Raw genomic sequence first — 24,488 nt, 5'->3', positions numbered from 1 at the left:
AATATTTTTTCATTTTCCCTTTATTTATAGAGTGTTGTACATGCACATACTTAACATGTTCATATTTTTCAGTTGGCCAGCATTTCGAAAACCTTTTTTTTTATTGGTCTTAATAATCAAATTTCCTGAGATACTGAATTTGGTGTTTCCATTAGTTGTCTGTTATAACCATCAACATTAAAATAAAGAAACATCTGAAATATATCAGTCTGTGTGTAATGAATGAATATAATATACAAGTTTCACTTTTTGAATGGAATTACTGAAAAAAAAATCAACTTTTTCATGATATTCTAATATATATATATATATATATATATATATATATAAACTGCGTGTTTTACAGAAAAACATTTTATCCTTAAAACTTGGTCGTTCCTCTTGGCAAAGATTCAGTTTGAAGTCCTGGCAGAAGGATTTCAACAGCAGCTCTTCTACAGCTTATTTTTTAGCATTAAATAAAATAACGTTTTAGTTATTTTTTACGTAGTAGCATGTGTATGTCTGCGTGTTTCCCCTTCATGGGAACAGAACCAGCAGCTTTCTCTGCACGCTGAGCCGAAGGGCACGGTGCTGAGCAGCAGGGTCGAGCTCCCAACTCTGCTGGATCTTCTTCAAAGCAGCGGTGACGTCAGACCTGAAATCAGTCTGAACACAAAACAAAAATAAAGTTAAGCTTGTCAGCCTGCCACCAAAAACTTTCCACAATCTTTCATTTTCCTTTTACGTACTTATTGTATCCTAATCACGCACTCCCACCTTGGCTGCCTGCTTGTCCACTTTTTCCTGACTGGGCGTCTCTCTGAGATCTGATCAGAAACTCATCCAGCCCTGAAGTCTCTGGTTCTGTTCAGACCTGGCATTAAAACTGTTCTTTGGGGGTTACAGGTCAGATTTAGGACCTTGTGAGCCTCTCATAAAAAAGGGTTTGCAAGTCAAGACACTGATTTAATTTGTTTCTCTGTCATTCACTTCCATTTTTTTTTAAAATCACTGTTAAAAGTTTAGCAATTACACATATGATCACAAAGCTTAAAATAGCATCACCAATTGTTCGCGTTTGATACCATTTGATATTTTAGTCTTTAACTGCTTATAAACTATGTTATACAACCTTTATGTACTATATTAAAGTATACTGAATGGATTGCCACACAACAAACAGACAACAGATGTAGCTGCTTCCAGGTAAATACACCTGTAAAATGCAGCTAGATCTCATCACTAATCTTGCAGCCAAATAATAAAATTGCAATTACAGAAAGAAAATAAATCATACTCTGATAGAAAATCCCAGAGCCTAAACTGGAGTATGTCTGTTCAGATTACTGTTAATATAAACTATGTTTAATAATAACTGGTTTTGGACTGAGTGCAAGGGTTAAATACAAATCAATTTCCCCCCAAAGTGCCTGTAAGTTCTGCTAAATAGAACTGTGCTGTGCCAAAATCTGGTTCTGTCCTATATCTGACCCTCATACTTAGCTAACTATTATATCAAACTAGCTACAGCAACATCAGAAATGCAGTGGTTCCAAACCCTGGTCCTTGCGGAACACCATCCTGCACGTTTCAGTTGTTTCTATTCTCCACCATGCCTGATTCAGTGGTTTAATTACTTCCTTATGTTCTGCAGAAGCCTGTTAATTTGCTTTCATTCAAATCAGGTGTGTTGAAGCAGAGGAACAACTAAAACATGCAGGATGGTGTTCCTCAAGGACTAGGGTTGGGAACCCCTGAACTGTATGTATGAATGAATTTTAAAGTTTAAGATCAAAAGTTCGCTGGTGCAAAAGTTTGTTCGACTCCTTTTGAAAGCTGCGCTGTGATGAAGTGGCTCTGGACTAATAAAGTTTTAAATATTTAGCTAACTTTAGCTGGGTGGATCGTCATCTTCATAGCAGAGTTAACAGATAAAAACTCTGTTTGGATCAAGCAGACATTATATGTGATGATTTCAAGTGCACCACCAAGACAAGAAATTTTAGAGTGCCACCATGAAACAAATTATTTTTGTTGCTGGTTGGATTTCAGCCAAAGCATTTAAGCTATATGAACAAAAAAAAACAAACAAAACAAACAAAAAAAACCCAGCTATGGTTTATGTATTGAGCATCATCTTCTACATATATCTTGAGTTTTTAACCAAACACTAAATACACATTTGATACGGATGCACAATATTGGATTTTTAGCTGATATCCGATATGCCAATATGATACCAATATTTTTCCCCCTAGACCTACTTACAGAGACTACATATCTTTCTCTGCTGTGGAATTAAAATACTACATTATGCTGCAAGGTCTTTGTCAGTTTGGCCTGCTACCAAATGCAGATGCCAGAAAGTGATGTATGCCTGAAAAATATATCGTTGAGTTATTTTGATAGAATGGCCGACGTCCGATATTTATCTTCATCTCTAATGTTCGATAGTAATACCATGCCGATAATATCATGCATCCCAAGTATTTAAGTCACTTTGTAAAGCGAGTCGATGAATGTAGATTTTTTTTTTTTTGCTTGAAATACAGATGAACAATACAAATATTTTTGCTCTTCGGTGTGTATAAATATAGACAGACGCATCATTCCAGCTGTGGCTGCAAAGTTCAGAGTGTTTTAAGTGATGGAGGAGCTAGAGGAGAAGTAACCACAGCTGTTTCACTTCACTGGAGGCCGAACGACAACAGGGGAATTTCAGCGTAATGCATCAGAGCTCATTTTAACTTTAAACCACAGAGTTGCACAAGCTGACCAACAAACGACAGGGCAGCCATGATAAAACGTTGCAAGGATGCTTTAATGTTCATTATTGTGCCATTTTAAATTAAATGATATAAAGTTTCTTTCGTCTAGAGGTTTTACAGAGGATTAAACTTCTTGGATGTAAAAATGTCATAAATTTATGGGCAGAGATTATAGTTGATTCATAGACTTCAAACACACTCCTATCTGAAAATGACCAAAATAAAACATGACATGAATTCCAGAGTAAAAAAAAAAAAAAAAGGATGTCACAGCTGTGTGTTCATGTGCCAGTGAAGAGATTTGGAGATTACGCACTGAAGCAGAATCGACCCGTGTAGCCTGAAAGCCAAACAGAGCAAGAACGATGAGTTCACTTTCCTGTTAAAAAGTCTGAAAATCGAAAGTTTCTCACCAGCAGGTGTCGCCGGCAACATTTCAGGAAGTTTTCTTTTGCTACCGTTTCCTTCGTCTAATCTAACGGGAGCAGGCGGCTCTGCTCTCTGGATTCAAGGTCCAAGTTTTTACTGCGATTTAAACAGGATGTGGTACAAACCCTTTACTTCCTGCTGGCCTGCAGAGTCAAAGCTGCCAGCAAAAACATTTCTGCAGGTCACAACTTGCTGATTTTTATCACTGGTCAGCTTTGTGTCCATAAACCTGCTGTATAGTCGGTTTCTTTCAGTTTTTTGGTGCGGCCTGAAAACCACAGACTTTATGGTTTTACTGGTAGAGCTTTGCCCATTCTTCCCAACAGAGATTGAAGCAATCAGAGGCTAAATATTGCTCACACTCGGGCGGTTCATTCATCCAACAGGACTGCACCCAGAGATTTACTCAACATGAAGCTTTACTTTGAGCTGCGACACAGGAGGAGTTTCATCCTGTGGACAGACTCAAACCAAAGTGTGAATCACTTTCTTCATGTGGTAATAAACTATAAAGTATAAACTTAAGCAACTATTTGTATCCCCTGTTAAGCCTAACAGATGGTTATGTTTTGTAATTTCTTGTTTCTTTTTTAGATAAAATTCTACTAAAAGTTCATGAAAACAGATTTAGATTTATCTTCTTCAAAATGAACAAACAAGTTTAAGAAGGATGTAGCATGTTTGAATACAACCGATTTATTCTAAAGGTAAAAAGAAAAAATATTCTAACTTTCTTACTAAGAATAACTATATCAGTTTAGTTTGTTTTCTTAAAGGCCAACAGCAGCCTCCAACCTGCTGTAACGCATGAGTTTAGCTTCATTTGTTCATCTTTTTAAGAGCCACAAAGGCTTCAAAATAAAATCTGAACAGAATTTCAGAGGACAAGTAGGGAATTTTTGGTCCAAGGTTACGGATGTTTTTAACTACTATGGCTCAGAACGATAACTCTGCCCATGAATCACATGTTTGGGTTAGCAGAGAGAGCTGGGTGAGTAAGTGAGTGAGGCTGTCGCTCCAAGATCGCCTCAGAGTCTGGGAGCTCAGCTGAACTGATAAGAGAAAAAAAACAAGCTGCACACGCAGCTCGCAGATGTGACTAGTCTTTGTGTTTAGGCCTGTCGCGATAAACAATAAATCAATTAATCGCATGATAAGTGAAAATTATCAACCTCATTTTCATTTATCGGCTTTATCGTTTCTTCGTCTCTCTCTTCCTACTGGAGACACTGGATGACAAAAAGCTCAACTCCGGTGCTCTTCACTCACCTTTCTCTTTAAAATCTGCTTTAACTGTCCAAAATCATGTTTTTGGATTATTAAAAGCAGCTAAGCTGAGAAGCTAAGCTACGAGCTAAGCTAACAGGCCAAGCTCGGGTCTTGTCAAAGCTCCAAAATTCACAGTTGAAAACTGTGTCTTGGTCTAAAAAGTTGTTTTTCTCTGCAAAAAGAAGCTGAGAACTTGTTTGCTGATTTTTTTATTAAAAGCTTTGTGTGAAAAATGCTTTGCTAAAAAGCTCAAACCACACTGACCAGCCGCCATTTTGAGAACCGAAAAAAGAAAGGAGAGACAGCCCATGTCACATCAAGGGGCCTCCCTCACATTTTTCTTAAAGAGACACGCTGTTCGCTCCCTCACTATCCATCCTTTGGCTCAAACAGTCTTATACTGCCATCCAGTGGTTAAAAAAGGTACTACATACAAAATTAGCCAACATTTCTTCTTAAATTTGACAATTATTAATTATTGTCAAATTTCAAACAATATTATCGTTTATCGCAATATTTTCTGAGACAATCGCCCAGCAAAATTTGTTATCGTAACAGACCTATTCGTATGTACTTCCTGTATATCTGTGTAACCTGTCCTGAAAATCTGACCTTGCAAGTAAAAATCAGTTAAAAATCTTCTCCTGCTATCGAGTGTGGTTCTTTTTGAGCAAGTAAGATAAAGCGAGAATATTTTTTCTCCAACAAGTAAAGGACACTCAGTAATATGGACATTTTTCACATCAGAAACACACACGTCTCACTGAAGTTCGAAGTGCTCACATAAATGTTGGAGTAGCAGGAAAGTGTTTCAGTTTCCAATGACAGGGTTTATTATTTTAATGAGAGAGAAAATGTTTTATTTTCAATGAACACGATAAGCCTAACTGCAGTCCGAACCGAGACAGTTCTGTAAATCTTTTAAAAAGGTAATAATTGAACTTTCATAGAAGAAATTTATAGTGTCTTCCCCCCACCCCAATTTCACAAGTTGAAAATAGAGCTGTCATTTCTAACCCGGGCCCGGCCTGACCCAAATTTGGGCCGGGCCATGATAATGTGCTGGGTGGGTGGGCTGGATCAGTGTCGGACTATTGATTGCGTCAGCAGATCAGCTGTTTTCCAAATATATGGCAACATGGCTTGCCATATTATCCAGTTATATGGCAACATGGCTTGCCATATTATCCAATTATATGGCAACATGGCTTGCCATATTATCCAATTATAAGGCAACATGGCTTGCCATATTATCCAATTATAAGGCAACATGGCTTGCCATATTATCCAATTATATGGCAACATGAAGCCATTCAATTGCCTGCTGTACGCAACCATTTCACCGTGAGCTGACAGGCCTTGAAAGAGGTAAAATAAATTTCAGTTAAGCTTCAGATGGGACTACTGGTAGGCTACTGCCAGGAAGCGATCCATTGCCCAAATTGATGTTCATGCACGCGGCCGATGACCCAAACAGGTGATATCCCAAAGCAGACATGTCAGAGCAGGGTCCGTGTCTGAATAATGCAGAATGCAGGCAGAAGCAGGGATTTAATGCGCTTTGACGGTCTTGAAAGGACAAACACTGCCTCAGCTCCGATCTTCTGCCCCTTTTATTCAGATGCATGCGTCCGCCGACCGTTAATGACTATATAAGCAGTCAAAGCTTAATTAAAAATGTTGGATGGGGTTCGGATCTGTAATTACAGTTAATTCGTCAGGTTGGGTGGGGTTTGGAAATGATGGCTATGGGGCCGGGGTGGATCTGATTTTTTGGGCCCGAATGCAACTTTAGTTTCAAACTAAATTCAACTTTACTAACAATCGGTCGTTAGGCTGATGGTCCTCCTTTTGTATGTGAACAGCTGGCTTTGGATGTCACCAGAAAACTGGTTGATCCACTATGAGAAGGTGCTGCACCTCAGACTGAAGAAGTATTTTGGATAAAAGACAAAATGTTTCAACAAAGAAGAATCTGTCCAGAGGACCTGACTCAACCTTGTTAGATCGTCTCCAAATAGTTAAATGGTAAAATATTACCGATAAATGAAGATCTGTGTGTTGGAGATCAGTCTCAGTTCCAAACGCAACACATTTTTAGTTCCAGTCATTTATGTCTTTTTTTTTTTTTTTTTAATGGTCATTTAGCTGCGGTGGCCATCTTGAAGCAGGTTTATTCAAAAACTTAATCTGTCGATAAGATAAATATGACAAACAAATCAGTTTAAACATCTTGAGACAAATGGCCATAAATACTTAAAATATTAAGACTAAAAATTGTGTTTCTGTAAGTCTCTCAATGCTGAGGTTTTGCAAATGACTTTAGACTTAGAAATAAAATAAACAGCTAAAACTCTGCACAAAACAACAATATAGGCAAGGCGAATAGAAGCTAAATTTTAAAATCAAACTAAATTTAAACCAGGACAGAACCACATATCTACATATAGTCAGAACAGCACCTAAAGCTTTAGAGGAAGAGATGAGGCACATAAATAATTTCTCCAGGAAATGCATAGTTGGGATGGTTCAAACAGGAGGTAAACAACCATATTATGAATGAAAAATAACTAGCAAAGGTGCATTTCCTGCAAAAATGCAGTGTGAATGCTTATTGATGAAGAACTTTCTGAAAAACAGCTGAAAATAGCTAAAAGCATGCTGAAATGTAGCTGAAATGGAAGAGCAAGCTTAGCTTAAGTTAGCAATTTGCTGAATTTGGTTTAAATAAGCAGAAATGAACACAAACATTTGTAAATTATCTAAAAAAAGTTGAAATTAGCAACAACAACAAAAATAAATTGCTGAAAAGGCAGAAAGAAGATTAAATTACCAGAAGCAAGTGGGAAAAGCACAGCTGTGCCCAATTAGGCTTAAAGAAGCAGAAATGAGCACAAAAAGTGGAAATTATCTGAAAAAAAAAAGACAAATTTGAAAAACAACAGCTGAATAGTAGCTTAAAAAAGCAGAAAGAATGTTAAATTACCAGAAGGAAGTAAAGCAAGCACAGTGTTGCTGAATTAGTCTGAAAAAAGTTGAAATGAGTGCAAAAAATTTGGAATTAGCTGAAAAAGCTAAAAATTCCCTCAAAAACAGCCAAATAGTAGCTAAAACTTGCATAAAAAGGCTTAAAAAGCTGAAACTAGCAGAAAGAATTTGGAAGAAGCATGAAAATGTTGTAGTTAGAGTGAATACTCTGAACGAAGCACAAAACAGCTGAAATTGGCAGAAAGAAGCTGAAGCAGAACAAAATGTGAAAGGAGCAGTAAAAGGTTGTAAACAGATCTAAAGATTTGAAGGAAGTAAAATGAGCTCAATTCATTTTCTATGTGGAAAAAAAGTGGCAGAAAAGGCTAAATATTTCAAAAAGCTAAAGTTGTACCAATACCAAAAGTCATAGCACCCTTCTCCTGAACGAGCTGAATGTTTTGATATAGGATTTGTTGAACTCTCTCAAAAATTGTGGAATGAGAAAGACGCTGAAAAACGTACATGAGCGTTCACACAATAAAAAACAGCATCTACACCTACAGAGTTCTTAACAATAAAACATGGAAGGACCTCTACAAGCTCCCATCCTGTGTGTAAAGTGATTAGCCTACATAAAGACTTCCCTCATTTCTCCTGACGGACAGTCTGCGTCACGTCACTGTAAACGCCTGTGTTCTCGGCACATCCCTGGCAAACCGGCACTGGGTCTATGTTTGTACTGTCGAGCGTGAGAGGGGGGCCTTGTTATCAACTGGGCAGGCGTTCAACATCACACTCATCAACATTTCCCCGTCCATGCCTTTAGTCTGAGGGATTAGACTGAAAAAGAGGGTCTTTCTTCTGCCCGTTAACTCCAGACAATCAACACATCCACTTAACATTCTGCTCAGGAGCCACAGAGTTGGAAAATAAGGTAACTCCAAGACATGTGGAAAGTCTCAAGTGAAAAGTAGCTTTACTCTTCTTCAGCATTATTAGTCTTCTAAGGCCATCTCTGGCAAAAATACACTTTGAAATCAACAGTATGACTTAGTTAAACAGTTGGAAAATCAAGACTAAAGGCCGTGCACTAATGAGTTTCTTAAAGAAAACTAGGAAAATGCGAGCAAGTCCTTCCTGCTTTTATATTACAGGGAAACGATGACAGAGTAGCTGAAGGAAAAGGAAACTAATCATTGTTCGGTTTCTAATAGGGATAAAATAATAAGATGGACATTGACTAATTAAGAGCTGCCGTTTGGTCATCCTGACCTCGACATCTATTCTTTAGTTTTGTTTTTCCTCTGCAACTTCAGCTTGGCCGAAAAGACATCAGCTGCAGCCAACACTTCTGTTCCAAGTTTTATTTCCAGCCTCTTCTCTCTCTGCAGATTTATAATAAAAGAGGAGTGGGCAGTGGTACACTTACCACTTTACGCTGGCACAACACTGCTAGCATGGCGCCAAAAAGGAAAGGTGTTAACAGGGATCAAGAGTGTTAATGACACACGTAAGTAGTTTGTCAGCTGAGGGTGGGAAGTAGCTGCAAGATGACCTTCACCAGTACATTTCCTCATAAATCCTTGATATTTAATTTATTAAGCTAGTAAATGGTAAATGGATTGTACTTATATAGCACTTTTCTATCTTACTGAGATACTCAAAGCCCTTTACACTACAATCTGTGCCTCATTTACCCATTCATACAGCACTCTACTAGATCTTTACAAAGAATAATCAGAGCTTCATCACATTCATACACCAATGGGACACACATCGGAGGCAATGAGAGGTTCAGTGTCTCGCCCAGGGACGCTTTGGCATGTGACTGCTGGTGGAATCGAACCCCCAACTCTTGCACTAGATTACACTGTTCTAACCACTCAGCTACAGCCGCCCCTTATATAGTATCATATAGGATATACTAGTACCCCTTCTACACAAGCTACTTTTATAAAGTTTACAATCTGTTTATCCAGACGTCCTTAAAAAGGCATCAAATTTTCACTAATAACACTGAACACAAGAATTGTCATTATAAAACCATAATCTAATAATAGTAGCCTAATATATCTGATGTTAAAAAGGGCATTCGACACTTATGAGCCACGGGAAGCCAAATGAAAGTTGTGTCCACCCCACAGTAATGTGTGATTAATATACTGAGAAAGCTCCTTTGATAATTAGTGAATCGTCTTCAACAAACAACAAAAAGAGTCCAGTTGCTTTGATTAAAAACTCATTTTTATATATTTTTTTTTCTCACCCGTGCTATTGTGCAAGACGGACGCATTTCTTCCCTTTTCCATCCTCCCCCTGCTTTTTTTGCTCTCTGTCTTGTGTATCGGAGCTCCTATTTACACATCATGGATTTGGTCAGCTGGACTTTCAATGCAATCGATAATTTTTTCAAAAAAGTAACAGGGTCCTGGAGAACCCTCATGCCAAAAGGAGGACGCCAAAGATATTGGAATCATGATAGCAGGGTTTCTGCTTTTTTTGGCACCAGCAGATACCTATGTTATCGGCTATAAAAGAAGATGGCGGCAGCAGTTTCAGCCATGGCAAAGCTGCCGGCCCTGTCTGCAGGTTTGGTTCGTGCGTCGAGTACTCAAATCAGCTGATTTACAAGCTAAACCGTAAGATGAAAGCGATTTGGGAGAATCGCAGGCCACTTACGGCTTCTGGGACTCGCCAGCATGTTGGGAATGACCTTGGAGGGGGCTCATAAGCACAGACCAGTGGAATGCTCACAAATTTGACCATTTTGGATAAAAAAAAATACCAGCAGAACTCAAGGCTGAAGAGAAACAACAGTCTGCCTGAAAATCAACAAATGTGGCTTATCTGAATCCAACTTCCCCGTTTGGCCTCGAAGCAGGCTGACTTATTAAATTTCTCCTAGGATATGTGTAAACTGAGAAAAGCCGTCTATCGCGATGCGATTTAAAAAAAAAAAAGAAAAAAAAAAGGACAATGTTTGGTCTTGCCATTGCAATTCTTGGGTTGGTGAGTCAGAAAACAGTGTGGGATTTTATGGACTCTGTTTGTAACCAGACGAAACGAGAACACTTCATCTCTGTCACAATGACAGTCATTTAAAAGTTGGCCGACACAACTGGCCACAAGAGAAACAATACACTTTAAAATCAACTGGATACGTTCCTCCCTTGACAGGAACACAGTAATAAAGAAATACCTGAGGTTTTAAAAAAGTTATGTGAACGTATAATTTTAAAATGCTCAGTGGTACTTTTAGTTGTGGCTTAATTCCTAAATTTACACCGGCACTTACAAGAGCTTCCCAGAATAAACTCGGTCTTCTGCTGAAATGCAACAGAACTGCTCCAAATTAAAGTAGTTATTTTCTTCTTCCACGTTTTCCTTTGCTGCAGGAATACTGAAAGTGGGACTGATGGTGGTAAAAAGGATAAGTCATAGCTTGGACTTGAGCTTTGTGTGTGAATGCTTGCACTATTACAGTCCTGTTTATAGTTGTTATTCTGGGTTCTTTACTTCTTCCGTACATTTTTCAGGATCTTTCTTGTTCCACAATTTTTGTGCCATTTCAACAAATCATCTATCAAAACATTCAGCTCTTTCAGGACAATCCTGCTATGGCTGTTGGTATTTGTACAACTTTAGCTTTTTGAAATATTTAGCCTTTTCTGCCATTTTCTTCCTCATAGGAAATGAACTGAGCTCATTTTACATCCTTCAAATCTTTAGATGTGCTTACAACCTTTTACTGCTCCTTTCACATTTTGTTCTGCTTCAGCTTCTTTCAGCTTCCTTGTGCAATTAAAAAAAAAATCAGCTATTTTCGGCTAATTTCAGCTGTTTTGTGCTCCGTTCAGATTCTTTCTACCAACTAAAACATTTTTGTGCTTCTTGTAACTTCTTGCTGCCAAATTCTGCAAGTTTCAGCTTTTTCTGCTATTTCAGTTACTATTTAGCTGTTGTATGCTAATTTGAGCTTTTTCAGCTAGTTTCACATTTTTTGCACTCATTTCAACGTTGTTCAACCTTTTTCAGCATAAATATGCTCTATTGACTTCTCTCTGGTAATTTAGGCTTCTTTTTGCTTTTTAGCTACTATTCAGCTGGTTTTCTGCTAATTCAGATTTTTTTTTCAGATAATTACCACTTTTTTGAACTCACTTCGGCTACTTTCAGCCTAATTAGGCAAAAATGTGCTCTCTCCACTTCCTTTTGGTAATTTACGTTTCTTTCTACTACTTTAGCTATTATTTAGCCGTTTGTTTTTTTTGTTGCAAATTTCAGCTTTTTCCAGATATCGTCCACTTTTTTGCACTAATTTCTGCACAGTTGTGCTCGCTCCACTTCATTTTTGGTAATTTGAGCTGATTTATGCTTTTTTAGCTACTATTCAGCTGTTTGTTTTATAGCAAATTTCTTTTTCTTCCTTTCTTTTTTTGTGCTCATTTCGGCTTCTTTCAGCATAATTGGACAAATTGCGTTCTTTCTACTTTCTTTGGCTACTTTAAGCTTATTCTAATTTTTAGCTACCTTTTTAGCATTTCTTAGCCAACTTCAGCAGTTTTCAGATAAATTCAAGTGTTTTGTGGTAATTGCTGCTACTTTCAGCTTTTTCTGCTAGTTTAAACTTCTGCCTTTTCAGCTACTCTTTGCCAACTTCAGGTTTTTTAGCTTATTTCAGCTCTTTTTCTGCAAATTCTTGAGCAATAAGCATTCACACTGCATTTTTGCAGGAAATGCAACTTCTCTAGTTTATTATAAACTATGTATTCCCAACTTTGCTTCCTAAAATACCTCTGGGAAATCAAACTCACCGAGACCAGCTGCCACAGACATGTTTTTTTTCTGAATGCACACAGAAAGAAGTAAACGCGGTGACACGGACCACAGACTTACCATCAGAACAGATGAAGGACTTGCAGAGACACACACACAGACACAGGAGGAGGACCAAAGCCACACTGCACACCGAGATGAGGATAATTATGGCTGGACGCGCTGCAGCACAAAAACACACACACATCCTCTGTAAGTCTATTTATGTTTAAAAATAAACTGAGTGTAAAATGTCTTACATATGGACAAAACATGCAGCACTGTAGTAATTCTTCTGGTAAGATGTACCATTACAGGATTCAGGATCCAATCAAAGCAGCCATAATTAAAAACAAAATATTTCTTGAAGAATGCATATCACACACCGTCTTTCATGTCAAAACTTTAGACTAAGATCATCTCATAGCTGACGCAACAAATTATAGATCATTATCAGTGATTGTTAGAGTTATAGCCATATTTGTGTTTTTCAAGGTCAGACATCTTGAATCAGTTCATCTCCAAACATTAACCAGTTGTAGATCATTCTAAAAGTTTCTGTCTGTTAAAATCTGTCTAGGGTAGGGCTATTCAACTGGCAGCTGCGGGCCACGTGCCGCCATTTTGTAGTTTTCTTTCAATAAGCCTACATAGTATCACCAGTCCAAAAGAACTAGGCAACAACGCACTTCCCAGAACTCAACAGTGCTTCCAGCCTGCTGCTTTTTGCCGAAACGGTGGGAAAGTTTTGATCCGATCCGGACTAAAAAGTTTGGTCCTTATTCATAGTGACTTTAGAGTTCAGTGGATGCAGAGAGCTGATCAGAACTGGACCAAGGCTAGTAAGTTCCCATATAAAATTCTGTAGTAGCTACAGTACAGTACATATACGTATGTTGTTAAAATTAATAGATTTAAGAGTTTAGAACATTGCAAGAGCGTTACTGCGGGGGGGGATTCGGAACCAAACCCTCGCAATAAACGAGGGACTACTGTACTACTGTTTGTCTTTGCCTTTCAGAAGAAACAATAACTCCTGACTAAAAAAAGAAAACACACAACAGCATCTATCCTCCTGCATCTCTAAGACTTTCCCAATTGAGGGCGATTTGGCAGCGTTTTCTGAACATTCACCGTCTGAGTTGAGGGGAAGTGTGAGGGTTTTCTCCAAACCCTGGTGTCGCACGACGCACTTGACCGACTGTTCACTGAGCAGCCCTGACTGAAAGAGCAGCGTGCTCGTCACGATCGTCGTGCCGTCGCCCTGCTCGTACAGAGACAAGATGGGCGGTCCGAGCGTTCGGTTGTCACCGCCGGTGTCCCACGTGACGTGCGCCGCAGGCCGCGACTGAGTGGTGCAGTTCGCCTCTGTGACTCCGGAGGGTGAGGTCACGTGGCCCACCTCTGGTTCAGGTAAAACTGGAGAAAACAAAATAGAGATGACACAACATTCTAAAAAGACCCATATACGATTTGTTAATCAACGATAATTTACAAACCGGATTCCAAAAAAGTTGGGACACTAAACAAATTGTGAATAAAAACAGAATGCAATGATGTGGAGATGACAAATGTCAATATTTTATTCGTAATATAACATAGATGACAGATCAAAAGTTTAATCTGAGGCAATGTAACATTTTAAAGGAAAAATATGTTGATTCAAAATTTCAGTGTCAACAAATCCCAAAAAAGTTGGGACAAGTAGCAATAAGTGGCTGGAAAAAGGAAATTGAGCATATAACGAACAGCTGGAAGACCAATTAACTCCAATTAGGTCAATTGACAACATGATTGGGTATAAAAAGAGCTTCTCAGAGTGTCAGTGTCTCTCAGAAGTCAAGATGGTAAGAGAATCACCAATTCCACCATTGTTGCACAGAAAGATAGTGCAGCAATACCAGAATGGTGTTACCCAGCGTAAAATAGCAAATGGTTTTAAGTTATCATCATCAACCATGCATAACATCATCAAAAGATTCAGAGAATCTGGAACAAATCGCTGTGCGTAAGGGTCAATGCCGTAAAACTCTACTGGATTCTCGTGATCTCCGGGCCCTTAAACGTCACTGCACCTCAAACAGGAATGCCACTGTCAAGGAAATAACAGAATGGGTTCAGGAATACTTCCAGAAAGCATTGTCAGTGAACACAATCCACCGTGCCATCCGCCGTTGCCAGCTGAAACTCTACAGTGCAAAGAGGAAGCTATTTCTAAGCAAGCTCCACAAGCTCAGACGTTTGCACTGGGCCAGGGGTAATTTAAAATGGAGTGTGGCAAAATGGAAGACTGTTCTGTGGTCAGATGAGTCACGATTTGAAGTTCTTTATGGAACACTGGGACGCCATGTCATCCAGACCAGAGAGGACAAGGATAGCCCAAGTTGTTATCAATGCTTCGTTCAGAAGCCTGCATCACTGATGGTATGGGGTTGCATGAGCGCTTGTGGCATGGGCAGCTTGCATGTCTGGAAAGGCACCATTAATGCAGAGAACTATGTTCAGGTTCTAGAACAACATATGCTCCCATCTAGACGTCATCTCTTTCAGGGAAGACCCTGCATTTTTCAACACGATAATGCCAGACCACATTCTGCAGCAATCACAACATCATGGCTACGTAGGAGAAGGATCCGGGTACTGAAATGGCCAGCCTACAGTCCAGATCTTTCACCTATAGAGAACATTTGGCACATCATAAAGAGGAAGGTGCGACAAAGAAGGCCCAAGAAGATTGAATAGTTAGAGGCCTGTATTAGACATGAATGGGAGAGCATTCCTATTTCTAAACTTGAGAAACTGGTCTCCTCTGTCCCCAGACGTCTGTTGAGTGTTGTAAGAAGAAGGGGGGATGCCACACAGTGGTAAAAATGGACTTGTTTCCAAATTTCATGACGTCAACAAATCCCCAAAAAGTTGGGACAACAGATTTTTCCCTTAAAATGATACATTCTCTCAGTTTAAACTTTTGATCTGTGATTTGTGTTTTATTCTGAATAAAATATTAGATGTTGGCACCTCCACATCATTGCATTCAGTTTTTATTCACAATTTGTTTAGTGTCCCAACTTTTTTGGAATCTGGCTTGTATGTGTATGTGTCAATTTCAGGTCTCTCTTGTAAATGAGTCATCGAGGCTCAATGGGATTAACCCGTCTAAATAAAGGTTGAATGAAAAAAATCTCTCCAATCTGACACAAACACACACACACACACACACACACACACACACACACGTCACACTCCAACTAGCCGTCTTGTAAACAGAAGCCAGACAAAGTTTGGCAGCTTTTACCAAATGCCTGCTGGTGTTTGTGTGTGTCTGGAGCTTTGTTTCCATTGGTTCAGACAAAGGCAAACCCTATTTAGCAGTGCAAAAAGGACAAACACACACACACAGTGAGGCTTTGTGTGTTGGGAAACAGAGAGCCACTCTTGCTCTGGAACCCATCCCAAATTAATCACCACTTTCACACTCCACTTATTATCACTGCAAACACACACACACAGCGGAGGAAGAGCAAAAAGCCACTCGCACTCCAATTCCAACTTCTGAGTCTGAGAATGGTGAGGCTTGCATTGTGTTCACAGTGGAAAGAAAAATAGGACGGGGTTAAGAGTCGCGGAGGAGCGCCGAGCAGGCCAGAACAGTAGTTTAATGACCGACTGTAGAACCTCTCACCTCGTGCCTTCCTGTGGCTTTGCTTATATTTGGTGCTTCCTGAGCTATGAAAGACCAGCACACCAATTGTTTCCTCACAGCCTTCAGCATATCTGTGATTTGGAATATAATCCCAGAATTGTGTAAAACCAAACTGGATTAAGGGACTATAACAAAGGGGCAAAGACAGTCAAATTAAAGAAAGCATAGGGTTAGGACTTTTTGTCAATTGTAGCCTCATACTAAGTGCTGCAAGTCCAGACAACTTTGCCAACTTTACTAAGAACAGGTCAATCAGAGAAAACAATCTGATTTGTGTTCATGAGAGGATTATGGTGCAAAAAGCAGCGGTTCTTATGGTACACCTGATTTTATTTTTTCATTCAACCTTTATTTATACAGGTTAATCCCATTGAGCCTCGGGGACTCATTTACAAGACAGACCTGATTTTAACAAAGACTGATGACAACAGTGGACAATCATAAAAGGAAGCATACTAATTGAGAAGAACAAGTGACAGAAAATGGCATTAAAAAAATAAAAACAAACAAAAAAACAGCTAGCTTATACGGCGGTGTAGAAAACTAAAAACAGGAACATGTCTGTTGGTTCTTGCCAGGAACTTAGATGTTTGAAGCCACTTAGAGAGGTCAAGGTCGAGAGCTTCAGAACTTTTTGTAAGATATTCCAGGAAACAGGAGCGGAGTAGAAGGCCCTTTTGCCTAGTTCAGTCCTCACTGAGGGAACACTGCAGGTAATAATGTGCTGAGAGCGCACGCTGTAGCTGCACTCACAGAGAGACATGAAGGAGGAGATGTTCAGTATAATGTTCATGGCACTTCTAGATGATCTATGAGTTCACCAAAGTCCATGCTCAATCCAAAAAAGTTTTTTTTTTTAAATCCAACAATGGTCAGTCAGGTCATCTGGACAGTTTCTTATTTTTGCTGAAACGTTTCAGCTTCCATCCAAAGGACTTCTTCAGTCCGAGGAGCCACAAACACCATTTTCCCATAGTGAGAAAAAAACAGTTTGCTGGTGATAAAATGTTTTCTGGGGCCCACCCTCTCCCGTATCAACGCCTCTGGGGCAGCCATGCCAAAATGAAAGGACTGAAGAAGTCCTTTGGATGAAGGACGAAGCGTCTCGAACATAAAAAAGAAACCATCCAGATGATATAAGAGTACTTTTTTTTTTCTGGAAGTTCCTTGATGTAATATTTTTAGTTCCAATTGGTTTCTAGCACAACTGCTTTGATCTCCACTTAGTTACTGTCGAGTTATTGATAATAAAACTTGAGAAACTGCATTTCCTGCGAAAATGCAGTGTGAATGCTTTGTGCTGAAGAACTTGCTCAAAATGCAGCTGAAATTAGCTAAGAAACATGCTGAAATGTAACTGAAATGTAAGAACAAGCCTAAGTTAGCAGAAGAAAGCCGAAAGAACACATTTGCTGAATTAGGATTAAATAAGCAGAAATTAGCAAAAACAATAGGAAATTAGCAAAAATTAGCTGAAAAGAAAGAATCGTAAACAACAAGGAAGTGGAAGAAGCTGAAATGAGCTGAAAAAATGTGGAATTAGCTGAAAAGGCTAAATGTTGCACAAAACAGCTAAATTGTAGCTGACATAGCAGAAAAAGCCAAAGCTAGCTGAAATAATCTGAAAGGAGCATAAACTGAAATTATCAGAAATAACTTAATTACGCTGAAAGTAGCAGAAATTAGCACAAAAAACTTGCCTTTATCAGAAAACAGCTGAACTTAGCTAAACAAATTCCTACAAAAGGTAGATGAAAAGTAAGAACAAGCTTAAATTAGTAAAAAAAAAAAAAAATGCAGAAATAATACATGTTTGCCCAATTAGGCTTAAAGAAGCAAAAATGAGTACTAAAAAATGGAAATTATCTGAAAATAAGCTGAAATTAGTTTAAAAAAAAAACCAGCTGAAAAGGAGCTAAAAAGGAAAAAAGAAGCTGACATTACAATAAGGAAGTGGAGAGAGTACATTTTTGCTGCATTAAGCTGAAAAAATGTCAAATTATTGAAAAAATATGTAATTAGCTAAAAAAGCTAAAATTAGTGTAAAAACAGCTAAATGATAGCTGAAATTGTAGAAATAGCTGAAAAATCGCATGAACAAGCTGAAATGAGCAGATAGAAGTAACAAGAAGCACAAAAATGTTGTAGTTAGCATAAAGATCCTGAAACGAGCGCCAAACAGCTGAAAACAAACAGCTGAAAAAGCAGCTGAAAGTAGCTGAAAAAAGTTTCATTTGCACAAGGAAGCTGAAAGAAGCTGAACCAGAACAAAATGTGAAAGGAGCAATACAAGGTTGCGAACAGATCTAAAGATTTGAAGGAGGTAAAATGAGCTCAATTCATTTTCTATGAGAAAAAGTGGCAGAAAAGGCTAAATATTTCAAAAAGCTAAAGTTGCACCAACATCAAAAGTCACAGCAGGATTGTCCTGAAAGAGCTGAACGTTTTGATTTATGATTTGTTGAAATAGCACAAAAATTGTGGAACAAGAAAGATGCTGAAAAACACACAGAAGAAAAACGGATCACAATTGTGTGAATGCTTCATAAATATTCACACAATCTAGTTATCACAACAAAAGATTTATTATCTAGAGATAAACATAAAACAGTTTTATTACTGCATAACAATTTGCTTTGAAGATAATTTCATTAAAACACGTTTTTAAGTATTGTTTCTTTGTGTTTTTGCATAAAAGGCTAATGTGAATTTCAACACAACATATAGCATAGTTTCTAAATATTTCATAATAAAATCTTTCCAATAAATGTTTCCAATTATTTATCTGTTTGTATCACTAATGTCCACAATTCTATGAGATTCTTGATTCATTACCTTTGTGATGCCTGTTCACATTTTTTAAAGATGTTTAGACTGTAGTCCAGTTGTAGAATTTCATACAATTATTCTGTTGTATCTTATTTAAGCATTCACTTAATATTTAATTAACTTCTTCCATCCAATTGTGACGTATTCTCAGAAACGTTGGCTGAAACAAGCTCACAGAAAACTCAATCCATCCGTTTCCCTGCAGCTGTTACTCCAGAAAAGCTTTGGCTCATTGCAATCGTATCTTTTTCATTTTTAACGCATCAACTTTGTCACGATATTTATTTACAAACTGCTGATGCTGAAGCTTGTGGTGAGGACGTGGGAAGGTCATATTTTGAAGAAGTGGCTGTAAAACAGAACAGTGCACCACCACTCCAAGGTTTGTTGCGTCTTCCTGGAGGTTTTATTTTCCAACGTTTTATCTTCCTCCCAACGTGGCAAGAAGCCAGGGGCGATTCTAGAATCTGACCTTCAGGGGCGCTTAGCCCCCAGTGTTGACTATGGCTATTGGCTTGAACAACGCAGTGGCCATTGATGTCGGAAGCATTTGCAATGTGGGGGGTTGGAGGTGGGAATATACTGGTGGGGGGGTCTGGGGATCCTCCCCCATAAAATTTTCAATAAAGTAGATGCCATTTCCTGTATTCTGGTGTATTGTAACGGGTTGTTAAATATCTATGTTTACCTACATAAGTTAACACTTGATTCAATAACTATTTTAGAGAGCAACAAGAAGTAGCCTGACCAACAGCTCCCCTTGTGTGAATAGAACACGCTCTGCTTCTCTCATGCATCCTAACACCCCCCTTCCATCCCCAGTTATGTTCCTTTGTACTGAAACTCTGGCGCAACAATTTCCTGCTGGATCAATAAAGTTCTATCTTATCTTGACTATTGCTGACAACTGTAATGCGGTGTGCAATACAGACATGTTAGCTAACATGCTACATACGTAGCATTCCGCTTCATGAACCCCAGGTCCTGCAGGTAAGGGGCATCTCACTTCAGGACAAACTGAGATTGCCGATTGTTCAGTTGCCGATGAGCCTACTGGACTGATTGACAGGTGGCGTTGAGGATCCGACTCTTGCAAAAAAACAAAAAAAACAATAAATCTGATATTATTGGCCCGTTTAAGGCGGTCAACATTTATTCCATATTTAAACAATATTTCGGTGAATCTAAGATTTGAGAATTGTTTCCATACAAAATCCTAATGCTGGTTTATTTTTCAGGGGTGCCGAGTTAAAATGTAGCGGTGCTTGAGCACCCCGAAAAAGAGGGTAATCGTCGCCACTGCAAGAAGTTAAGTTTTCTTCTAGACCACAACTATTCCTGTTAAGTGTTATTAGTCAATGTCGTTATCAACTGTTCCCATGACTACATTTGTGAATATCTACAAGAAGCAGTAACTAACTTCTTTTTTTTTTTTATAAAATCAAAGCAGCCAAGTTGAAAATCTAAAATCTCCTCACCATAAACGGACAGGCAGGTGGTGGCGCTCCTGGTGCCATCTGGGAAGGCGTGGAACTCACAGGTGTAGCAGGCCTCGTCCTCCATGCGGACCTGACTGAAGGTCAGTTTGGTTTCTCCCAGAGTTCGGCTCAGACTGACCCGACCTTTGAACAGCTCCTCTGCGTGGTGGCCGTGTTTGGCGTAGGAGGCGACCGTGGTGGTGTCCCCCTGCTCGGCCGTCTTCCTCCACAGCACCTGGCGAACCCTCTCACCCAGGCTGTACCAGCAGGACAGAACGACGGGCCTCCCGATTACGACAGTCTTGTTTATGTTGCCTTCCAGGTGCACTTTACCTGAGAGAAAGACAGTTTTCTACCATTAGACTGAAAAAAAAAAGAGATGACAGTGATTTTCTACTTGCATCTTAAATTACAGTAAAGTCTTTACAAGGCTGGTGAGTCAGCAGCAACATAACCATGTGTGAGCATTTTACAGGAAGCACCAAGTTCAGCTTGGTGGGTGGGTTTTATCTTCTGCTGATCTCCAAACTTTCCCTGCTGCTTTGAAGCATTTGAAGCAAAAAACAAACACTTGGTGCCTCTCATCAGGATACAAATATAAAAAAGTATTTAAATAACTACATGGAGGGAAAACAAGACTTCTAATGCTGGACAGAACTGCCGCAGTAAACAATGCTCTCTGCAGGATGGACGTGCTTCTGAAGCAGTCACACAACTGTAATCCATTTTTCTTCCATACATTTTTCAGCATCTTTCTCGTTCCACAATTTTTGCGCCATTTCAACAAATAATGAATCAAAATGTTCAGCTCTTCCAGGACAATCCTGCTGTGACTTTTGGTTTTGGTGCAACTTTAGCTTTTTGAAATATTTAGCCTTTTCGGCCATTTTTTTCCTCATAAAAAAAATTTAGCTCATTTTACCTCCTTTAAATCTTTAGATCTGTTTACAATCGTTTATTGCTCCTTTCACATTTTGCTCTGCTTCAGCTTCTTTCAGCGTCCTTGTGCAAATTTAAACTTTTTTCAGCTACTTTCCTCTAATTTTTCATGCTTTTTGCTCCTTTTAGATTATTTCTACTAACTACAACATTTTTGTGCTTCTTGTAACCAATTTCTGCTAATTTCAGCTTATTTAAGCAAGTTTCAGCTTTTTCTGCGATTTCACATACTATTTAGCCGTTTTATGCTAATTTTAGCCTTTATGGCTAATTCCACGTTATTTGCACTCATTTGAACTTTTTCAGCATAATTTGGCAAAAATGTGCTCTCTCCACATCCTTCTGGTAATTAGCTTTTTTCTGCCTTTATTGCTACGTTTCAGCCGTTTTGGGGGTTTTTTTGGTGCCAATTTCAGCTATTTAGTGCTAATTTCTGCTTCTTTCAGCCTAACTGGGCAAACACGTTCTTTCTGCTTTCTAAGCTAATTTAAGCATGTTTTAACTTTTCAGCTACCTTTAGTATTTTTAATTAATTTCAGCTGTTTTTAGATCATTTCAGTTTTTCTGCAACTTTCAGTTGATTTCAGCTTGTTATGAGCCTTTCAGCTTATTTTCTGCAAGTTTCAGCTTTTTCCTGTTACTTCAGCTACTAATTAGCTGTTTTATGCTAGTTTTAGCTTTTTTGGCTAACTCCACATTTTTGGCATTCATTTCAACTTTTTTCAGCCTAATTCAGTGAAAATGTGCTCTCCTCTTCCTTCTGAAAACTTTAGTTACTTTTCAGCAGGTTGTTTTTTTTGTTGTTGCCAATTTCATCTTTTTCAGATAATATTCACTTTTTAGTGCTCATTTCTGCTTCTTTCAGTCTAAATGGGCAATTGTGTTCTTTCTGCTTTCTTCTGCTAATTTAAGCTTGTTCTACATTATCAGCTACTTTTTAAAAGCATTTTACAGCTTATTTCAGCTGTTTTTAGATAAAGGCAAGTATTTTGTGGTAATTTCTTACTTTCAGTCCATCTTCTTTCTGCTAATTTCAGCTCCTTTCAGCTTTTTTCTACTATTTTCAGCTTTTACAGCTATTTTTTAGCCGTTTTGTGCTAAATATAGCTTTTTCATATAATTCCACTTTGTTAGATACTTTCAGCTCCTTCCACTTCCTCCTGGATTTTTAAGCTTCTTTCTGCCTTTTCAGCTACTTTTTTATTTTAGCTAATTCCCTAAGTGTTGTGATCATTTATGCTTATTTAAAATCAAATTTAGCAGATATGTTCATTCTGTTTTCTTCTGCTAATTTAAGCTTGCTCTTCAATTTCAGCAAGTTTTTAGCTATTTTCAGCAATTTTTCAGCAAATTCTTCAGCAATAAGCATTCACACTGCATTTTTGCAGGAAAAGCAATTTCTCCAATTTAAAACACAAATACAGCAGGTGAAAACACTGAGCCCCCACCAGTGACGCTGACGCAGGTCGAGCCATTTTTCTGCCCGCTGGGGAAAACGTCAAACACACATTGGTAGCAGCCATCGTCAGCTGGATGCACCTTCTTGATGGTGATGTAGCTGCCATTGTTGTTGGAGGCAGTGAGCTTCACGTTGGGCTCCTGGTAGCTGATACGGACCGGCACTCTTTGCTCATAGGCCAGGAGCAACTTGGAGTGCTTGTTGAGCCAGCGCACTTGGCGAACGGTGTCGCCCGTCGCCGTGGTGATGTTGCAGCTAAGCACAATGGGATGTCCTGCCTCTGCAGTCAGACTGGCAGGAGCTGTAATCTGACCTGAAAGAAGACAGAAGAAACAGGAGAGCAAGGATGACTCAGAGAATAATCCAAGTTGAAATGTTGTAATAACTAGATGAATTGCCTATCCTGTGAAAATGCAGTGTGGTGAATGCTTATTGCTGAAGAACTTGCTGAAAAACAGCTGAAAATATCTAAAAACATGCTGAAATGTAGCTGAAATGGAAGACCAAGCTACTTTAGCAGAAGAAAGCAGAAAGAGCACGTATTTGTTGAATTACGTTTAAATAAGTCAAAATGAGCACAAAAATTAGAAAAATAGCTAAAAAAAAAAAAAGGGCGGAAATTAGCAAAAAAAAAATAGCTGCAAAGTAGCTGAAAAGGCAAAAAGTAGCTTAAAACTTATGAAGCGTCTGAAGCATTCACACTATTGCAATCCATTTTTCTTCCATACTTTTTTTAACGCAATTCTCATCCCAGTTTTTTAGCTACCACTATTTCAACAAATCATAATAAAAATGTTCAGCTCTTTCGGGACAATCCTGTTACAACTTGGTATTGGTGCCACTTTAGCTTTTTCAAATATTTAGCCTTTTCTGCCACTTTTTTCACATTGAAAAATGAATTGAGCTCATTTTACATCCTTCACATCTTTAGATCCGTTTACAACCTTTGACCGCTCCTTTCACATTTTGTTCTGCTTTAGCTTCTTTCAGCTTCCTTGTGCAAATTTAAAACTTGTTTCAGCTACTTTCAGCTGTTTTTTTACAGCTGTTTTGTACTTTTAGATTATTTCTGCTAACTACAATATTTTTGTGCTTTTTCTAACTTTTTTCTGCGCATTTCAGCTTGTTATGCTCTTTTCAGTTTTTTTCTGCTAGTTTTAGCTTTTTCTACTATTTCAGTTACTATTTAGCCGTTTTATGCAACTTTTTTGCTTTTTCAACCAATACATCTTTTTTTTAACTTATTTCAGCTCTTTCCACTTCATTCTGGTTGTTTAAGCTACATTCTGATTTTTCAGCTACTTTTCAGCTATTTGCAAATTTCAGCTTTTTTAGCTAATTTCACTCTTTTTTTGAGGGGGGCTCATTTCTGCTTATTTAAACCTAATTCGGCAAATATGTGTTATTTCCGCTTTCTCCTGCTAATTTAGGCTAGTTCTTCATTTCAGCTACATTTCAGCATGTTTTTAGCTAATTTCAGCAAGTTCTTTGGCAATAAGCATTCACAATGCATTTTTGAAGGAAATGCGATTCCTCTGTTTTACAGATTCATTGTATAGCATTTTGGTCAACTTTGTTATTTTTATGTGTTTTACAAATAAAGTTGACTTGATTTGAACAACTTTTAGAGACTGTTGATTAAGACCACTTTTAAAAAAGTTACAAGAAAGTCTGGCTGCTTGGAAACAAAAAAGGAAACGAGGGGTTTCTCAAGCCTTTCTGCACAGGCGTACACTTCAAGCCAAAACATGTTGACAAGTGTGAAAAATGTGTCTTTGAAAAGGGGTGTAATTAACTCTTCTGGTTCTGTTATCCAACATCTGGATTGTCCGGGGGGGGGGGGGGGG

General features: G+C 38.5%; 1 protein-coding gene across 3 annotated transcripts in view; it reads right to left on the bottom strand.

Moving 5' to 3' along the window:
• Positions 1-339: 339 nt before the first annotated feature.
• LOC119428691 (poliovirus receptor homolog) overlaps positions 340-24,488 on the bottom strand; it is a 27,378-nt gene continuing 3,229 nt past the window's right edge. For 2 of the 3 annotated variants that reach the window (XM_037696363.1, XM_037696364.1), the window contains exons 4-7: positions 22,631-22,954; positions 20,244-20,576; positions 13,368-13,652; positions 12,142-12,416 (exon numbers count right to left, since the gene is read on the bottom strand). In XM_037696363.1, coding sequence (XP_037552291.1) covers positions 12,229-12,416; positions 13,368-13,652; positions 20,244-20,576; positions 22,631-22,954 — 1,130 coding nt within the window. In that variant the 3' untranslated portion in view covers positions 12,142-12,228. Of the gene's footprint in view, positions 649-12,141; positions 12,417-13,367; positions 13,653-20,243; positions 20,577-22,630; positions 22,955-24,488 lie in introns of those variants that run through there. The other variant, XM_037696365.1, reaches the window with a different exon arrangement.

Source organism: Nematolebias whitei, chromosome 23, assembly GCF_014905685.2.
Source record: "Nematolebias whitei isolate Nwh7 chromosome 23, NemWhi1, whole genome shotgun sequence".
NCBI classification, from domain to species: domain Eukaryota; kingdom Metazoa; phylum Chordata; class Actinopteri; order Cyprinodontiformes; family Rivulidae; genus Nematolebias; species Nematolebias whitei.
The sequence above is the reverse complement of the archived record's forward strand: the minus strand, read 5'-3'. Positions and strand labels throughout refer to the sequence as shown.